Here is a 7476-nt window from a genome sequence, read left to right as displayed (position 1 = left end):
AAAACCAGGAAACTGAGGATCTCAGGCAAAGGATGTTCCAAAAACAAGTCATGGCATAAGCCCTGACCCTGGTAGTACAGGGACAGGAGCCCCATGTGGAAGGGAAGCTCCTTCAGCTGGGATGCACATAGCTCACAGAAGAATAGACCAGTGCTTCCTACTGTTCCTGGGGAAGGGAAAGAGGGAAGGGGCTGGAAATGGTAGAGGGAAGAGAAGGAAGACTGGAGATCAATTGTAAGCAATGTAGCCTCCATGGAAATTCAGAAAGAGTTTCTCTTAGACATCCCCCACCTCCAATCAGTACTGGATCTGTGTGTACATATCAAGGGGAAAATACATGTACCACTAACTACCACAATAGGATGGCACAGCAGGCAATATGAAAGGCAGAGAAAAAACACTCAGTGATCGAGAGAAAAAGAGAGACTTCCATTCTGACTCAGTGGTCAGGGATATCTTCATTGACCAAATGGACATTCTTCTGGACTCGGAAGAATGGGAGGATTTTGAAAGGTAATGAGGTAGAGAAATGGCCTCAACTCTACAGCACAAGCTGTAGATCCCACGTGTGTCACTGTCCAACCCCCCGGACAGACCTGAGGTCTGAGTCCAGCCTCAGCCAAGTCCCTTTGGGCCCCGTCCTGACTCATTAGCTCTTTCCCTTTCCTTCTGTCTAGTCCATCGATAGAAGAGTGGCTGTGCCCTGAAGGAATGTCTGACCCCCACAGCAGTCCTCTCCTGCCGGAGCCACTTTCCAGCAGATACAAACTCTACGAGGCAGAGTTTACCAGCCCGAGCTGGCCCTCAACATCCCCGGATACTCACCCAGCTCTGCCCCTCCTGGAAATGCCTGAAGAAAAGGTGAGGAGTGTCCCTCCTAGGATGTTTCCTGGGAGGGAGGGGACGGGAAAAGGCGGGGTAAAAGATGCTGCTTTCCCGCCTTCCCAGTGAACTTAGCACACTGAGGAAGTGCCACTGTCAGTACATGGTGACACCCATGCTGGGTCCTACCTGGCCTTAGATAATGTGGCTCTTTGTGAGACATGATTTTAAGGACAAGTACAGAATACAGGCACTCACTCACCAGTCTTCCAATCAGTCTCCAAAATCTTTCCCCTTAAACCTGCTCCCTTGAACTACCCTACTGTCTCCAAAAGGAAGGCCTTTGTTGAAACGCAGGCCATTAGCATCCTTGGTGGTAGCACAGAGGTAGACTGGCTGGCCACTGCTGCAGCAGAGAGGGACTCAAGACTGCTGGGATGGCCTTCCAGAGCTGTCCTGACTTGCGATGAGGAGGTCCCATATCTTTACTCATCACTACTTTGAAATTACAGAAGGTATTGGATCTGCTGCCATCCAATTTATCTGATCTTTGCATTTACAAACATTATTCTGAAAAGAAGCTCATGGGCTTCATTAAACTGCCAAAAGAGATCCATGGCACGAAGGTGAAGAAATCCTGCTATGAAGAAGGTGCATGGTCCTGGGAAGAGCCGGCTTGTACGGGGCACTCTACGCAGCCGCAGACAATGGGCATGTGTTTCACCCTTTGTCTCATGATCCTCTATTTTTATCAAAAAACCTGCCACCCTCCTCTATCCCCAAATGTCCCTGCTCTCAGAAAGCTGTATCATTTGATGTCTGGTTGGTTTCTCCTAAAAGGATCTCCGGTCTTCCAATGAAGACAGTCACATTGTGAAGATTGAAAAGCTCAATGAAGGGAGTAAAAGGAAAGACGACAGGGTGGCCCATCGGGACTCAGCAGGCCAAAGGTGCATCAGCCTCTCCAAAGCAGTGGGCTACCTCACGGGCGACATGAAGGAGTACAGGATCTGGCTGAAAGGTAGGAAAATACCCTGGGGAGAGACAGCCAGACCAGGCCAGGCCAGAGAGACAACCCTCTCTCCGGTTTGGTCCAAAGCTGCTCCCTCACTCATTCACCCTCACCCTGGGTGGATCCACCCAGGACTGGACCTCACCCAGGGCTGGAGTCCACACCTGGGGGAACTTCAGCCCTAAGCTGACTCCAAGGGGATATGAGATACCCTACTGGCCTGGAATTCTCACGGTTTCGGAATTAAATGCATTGATCTTAGTTCTTTGCAAATTGCTCGTTCCTATGTGAAATATAGATACAGGACAACCATATTAGCAACATATAAGCCATTTCCCAAGCTAGCTGAATGATCATTCCTTCACTCGATTCACTCGTTGCACAGCCATTTATTATGTGCCTACTATGTGCCAAGAAAATATTGGTATCATCCTTCCCAAAGCTTCAGGAGTCTTTCCTTTTAACTTCTTGAACTAAACACTGAAAGGAACGCCACACCCTTCCGCTCCCACTAGCCCCGACACCTGCACGAGTTGTCGTGGAAAACAAAACCAGCAAACGAGACAGAATGTATGCCCCTCTCCTACACCTGGCTTCCTCCAGGCGCTGACTCAGTACTGGTTTTCACAGCTGGGCTACAACAATTTCTCCCCCAGTGTCTTTTCTTCAGGCTACTTTCTTTGCTGCTCAGATACCAGCCCTTAACTGAGTCATCCAGCACTACAGAAGAAAGAATTTCCTGCCACCACCACCCCCCCCCCACCTTCCCCACCCTTTCTTTTGGACCAATAAATTTCCCTTGGAATGCTCCCGGGGCTTCTTTTCCAACCAAGCCAATGGCTGGAACAGCGTTAAATTGGTCTCAGCACGGTGCTTCTGTCTATATGGCAAACACTACCACCCACTGCAGAATGATTGCTGGGCCACTGAGAGATTTGGGCTGGGCACCAGCCTCCCCTCTACCCCCACCCCTCCACCCCCACCCCTGGCCTGGCTGAATGGGAAGGGTCCTGGCTTACACATTCCTGTTTGCCTTGGTTGCCATGCCAACCAGCAGTTCAGCAGAGCAGCCCAAGCTGGACCTGCTGATGGCTCGCTCTCTGTCTCTTTCAGACAAGCACCTTGCCCTCCAGTTCACAGACTGGGTCCTGAGAGGGACCGCTCAGGTGATGTTCGTCAACAATCCTCTCAGCGGCCTCATCATCTTCATAGGGCTACTGATCCAGAATCCCTGGTGGACAATCACTGGGGCCCTGGGGACAGTGGTCTCGACCTTAACAGCTCTCGCCTTGGGCCAAGACAGGTGGGTCCCTCCCTATAGGGATTTTAGCAAGATGTGTGGAACAGAAAGTAGAGAGGTGTTTACTTGAGTAATCAGCCAACCTTACCCTCCCAGCCAGCCAAAGTCTCCTGAGTATCAACTTTAAGCAGGTCACTGACGGTCCTTGCAGAATTACAGTGCTCCTGCTCACGGCGTGTGGCAGTGTCAACATTCATTTGACTGGGGAGACCTCTGCAAACACTGCCTCAGAAGGAGGTGCAGAGGAACAGCTAAGCTATTCTTCCCTCACAGAGCCTACCATCTAGTTGAAGGAGACAAGATTAATAGGCAATGAATGTCTCAGAATAATACAGGACAGTATATAATCGAGTTCAGAGAAGACAGACATTACCAAGGGTTGGGAAGATTAGAGAGGCTACCTCTGAGCTATAAAGGTTGGATATGGGAGATCGGAGAGAAGGCGAGAAGAGAGAGGAGGACAGTGTGGGAAGGGGCACTGAGGAAGGGGAGCAAACAGGGCCGGCAAGAGGCATAGATACAGATGTGGAAGGAGAAGTTGGCCTCGCACTCGCTGGTGCACAGTCAAGTAACAATAACAAGGGCCAGGCACGGTGGCTCACGCCTATAATCTTAGCATTTTGGGAGGCTTAAGACAGGCAGATCACTTGAGGCCAGGAGTTTGAGGCCAGTCTGGCCAACATGGTGAAACCCCATCTCTACTACAAATACAAAAATTAGCTGTGCATGGTGGTGCATGCCTATAATCCCAGCTATTCAGAAGGCTGAGGATCTCTTAAACCTGGGAGGTGGAGATTGCAGTGAGCCAAGATCGTGCCACTGCACTCCAGCCAGGGTGACAGAGCAAGACTTTCTCAAAAAAAAAAAAAAAAAGAAAAGAAAAGAAAAGAAAAATAAAAAATAAAAGAATAATAACAACTTGCATTTTGTAGAACTTGACCACTTCCTCAGACTTTGCCGTATATTTTTCCAGTGGTTCCCAAACTTTCCTGATGGTCAGAATCACTTAAGGTGGTTGTTAAGAAATAGTTTCAGGCCGGGCATGGTGGTTCACGCCTGTAATCTCAGTACTTCAGGAGGCCGGGGCGAGTGGATCACGAAGTCAAGAGATCGAGACCATTCTGGCCAATATGGTGAAACCCCGTCTCTACTAAAAGTACAAAAATTAGCTGGGGATGGTGGCGCTTGCCTGTAGTCCCAGCTACTTGGGAGGCTGAGGCAGGAGAATTGCTTGAACCCGGGAGGCGGAGGTTGCAGTTAGCCAAGATCGTGCCACTACACTCCAGCCTGGCGACAGAGCAAGACTCTGTCTCAAAAAAAAAAAAGAAAGAAATCGTTTCAGCCCACTCCTCCCCCTTCCTCTCATAGCTGTGAAAACTCAGTGGATCTGGGAGTGGGTACTTTTAACAAGGTCCTCCTAGATGCTTCTGATGGTCTGAGAAGTTTGGGAAACACTGGATTATCCCCTATCTTAGTGTTTTTCAATTTGGGGATCACCAACCCATTTCCAGATCATGAATTAATTGTCAGCAGTATTTTTTAAAGTTAATAGCATAAAATAAAACTGATGAGAGTAATCTATATGTGGTAAAGGTAAATATTATTTAGTGGAATTTTTGTTTCATTTATGTTGAGGATGTGTGCGTGGGAGAGAGAGAGAGAAAGAAAGTGAAAGCTAAGTCATAATATAAAATGCATTTCTTACAGTGGGTTTCTCTCAAAAAAAAAAAAAATGGGAAGCACTGTCATATCTTGTTAACTGTGACTCTTACCACCACTTCACAAGGCACAGTGAAGGCAACAGAGTCCACATCTTGCAAGTGAGGGAAAGGAGACTAGAAGGAGAGAGCTACCTACCAAAGGTGCCACAGCCAGTGGGTGGCAGGACTTAGGCTTGGAGGCATGACCTGCATCTTCTGGGCTCAAGGTCATGCTGTCCCCATCATGGCACCTGTGAGGACAACATGGTCAGAGGCCCATTGGTGAACCCAAAGTAATCAGAGCTGGAAGCGTTGTAACCAACGTCAGGCCCAGCTGACATTCCTCATTCCACCGAGGGAAATGCGTGAGTCAGCCTGGCCCTGGTGAGAAGTTGCTCATGCACCTCTAGGGTGGCCTTGGAGGACCATTCGGATTCTAGCATGCTAGGAGGCCATTCAAAGTCAGATGGATGAGAGGCTGAATTCTTCTGAGTGCAGATCTGGTGGGTGAGATTAAAAATGGGCTCCAGCCGGGATTTTGTGTCTGCTTCGGTTAGTAGGCCTCCTATTCCTTGTTCCCATGTACAGCTGGCACAGAACTGAGCCCCTGGCAGATCAGCCCATGCCTCACTGCTTCATCACTGTGTGCTGAAATTTACCTGGGGTGAACTCTGTCCAGCCCACTTCCTTCTTAGCTGTGTGACTCAGGCGAGCACTTCCCCCTCCAGCCCCATTATCCTCATCTGTATAATCTACTGTCCAGCTGAGATGAGCCCAAGACCCTCCCTGCACCAACACTCTGATTCCTTGATTATCCTCCCCACCATTAATCTACTGGTAAACGTGCCAAGCCATTCAGAGTCACTTCACAGACTTCAGTTTTACAAGCGGGGGACACATACCAGGCATGCCTAATCCTCACAAACACCCCGATTAAGAATTTAAGACAAATATGCATCAGATAAAAACCCAGCCCCTCAGCTTGGCTCCCCAAGTGTCATTTGATGGGTCTTATACTACCTAGTGCTCAATCAACATCACACTTGTCCCTAGTTTGGTACTTTTGCTTCTGTGATCCCTGACACCAGCTGTACCTCTGTCTATCTAATTCTACCATTCCCTGGAATCCTTCCTCCCCCAGGGAGCCACTCCTGAATCCCTCTATGCTCTCTGAACTTTTCTTTCTCTCTGAACAACCACAGAACACATCCCAGTACTAGATTGAATTGTTCTGTAATTTTTTTGATTCTCCTTTCTCTGGCTGTATTCTAAGCATGTTCAGGAGAAGAAGTTGGTTTCCAATGTGCCATATACTCCCACAGTGCCTAGAAAAGATCTAGGCTTTGTTGCTGACAGGTCAGTGCCTTGTTCTATGCCATAGGCTCAAAGCTCTAGCCACTGGACACAACATCCATACACATGTCTTCTAAGGAGCCACGAGCTCACTGCTGTCCACAATGAACCACTGACACAGCTGCATATTCTAAGCATGACCTCCACCACCCCCACTACCCTTTAATCACCCCCGCTGTCCCCACCCCCAATTCCCCACTAGCCTAAGACTATACTTTACAGATGGTAACTGAAGGTCAACACCACCAATGCTGCAGTGTCCTGATGGAATGTGGTCTTAATGGAGACCTTTTTGGCATTGGAGTTGAACCCAATTTTGTAATATTTTATAGTCAGGGAGGGAAATCCAGAAACTGCACCAAAGTTTTAGTAAAAACAAGAGTTCTGGAGGGACACTCTCCACAGGGTGGGACAGCTATTGGTATTAAAACAAAAAAAGCTCCAAATTATATCACCAAACACAAACGGGAAAATGTAGAGAAAATGCAAACACACTAAAAATAATGATTTTCCCAAAACATGGATTTCTGCTCCTGAAGTGCTCCCCAGTGGTCTTCTCTGCCACTTCCCTCTATCCCACCTGCTGCCTGTCTCCAGCTGCCCCCATAACTTCCTGGCCTCAAGAGCAGCTGACCACACAGCTTGTCCTGTGTCCAGTACAAGTGTCCACACATGTGCCTTGTGCTGCAGCTTTCTTGCAGGAAGCTGTCTAGATAGGCTCTCTCCTGCCCCTTTCCCATCCTCCTGTTCTCCTCTTATCTAGATCACTAGACCTCCTGGTCACTACAGAGGTGAAAGGTCTTCCCCCTTCCAGACCTAAGCCACAGCCCCTGCTGGGTTGGAGCTCCCCTCTAGCCAGAATTCCCTTCTTGAATCTCAAGGATCCCTAAGCTTCCAGAAGCTTCTGCCATGCAAGAACAGCCAACACATGGTAAGGTTTAGCATGCCCACATGTTCATTCAACAAATACTAGCTGAGCACCCTCCATGCACAGATACTCTTGACATTGCTGGGTTACTGGGCCACAGCAACGGACACACAGACACACCTCAGCCCTCATAGAACTAAGGCAGGTGCAGAGGGACTCACCACAAGCACATACAGGTCATTCCTTGGCAGGGGCCTTGCATCGCAAGCTGCCTACGCCCCTCTCTCACCCATAGCCCATGCCACTCACCCGGCAGAGCAATTAGAAAGGTCAAGGACAGTGTTTATTAGGATCAGGAGGAGAATTGTAGGTGCACACACCAGTTTCTCCTCTGAAAAAGAAGGAGGGGCTAGACTCATGC

The 7476-nt window shown here is 48.8% G+C and overlaps 1 protein-coding gene across 1 annotated transcript in view; it reads left to right on the top strand.

The window, feature by feature from the left end:
- Positions 1 to 711: 711 nt before the first annotated feature.
- The window catches only part of SLC14A2 (solute carrier family 14 member 2), a 57381-nt gene continuing 50616 nt past the window's right edge, over positions 712 to 7476 (top strand). The window contains exons 1-3 of the mRNA XM_032152409.2: positions 712 to 861; positions 1663 to 1843; positions 2948 to 3137. Of these exons, the coding sequence (XP_032008300.1) occupies positions 712 to 861; positions 1663 to 1843; positions 2948 to 3137 (521 nt within the window). The remainder of the gene's footprint in view (positions 862 to 1662; positions 1844 to 2947; positions 3138 to 7476) is intronic.

The sequence above is a fragment of the Hylobates moloch genome, unplaced genomic scaffold (assembly GCF_009828535.3).
Source record: "Hylobates moloch isolate HMO894 unplaced genomic scaffold, HMol_V3 SCAFFOLD_5, whole genome shotgun sequence".
Classification (NCBI taxonomy): domain Eukaryota; kingdom Metazoa; phylum Chordata; class Mammalia; order Primates; family Hylobatidae; genus Hylobates; species Hylobates moloch.
The sequence above is the reverse complement of the archived record's forward strand: the minus strand, read 5'-3'. Positions and strand labels throughout refer to the sequence as shown.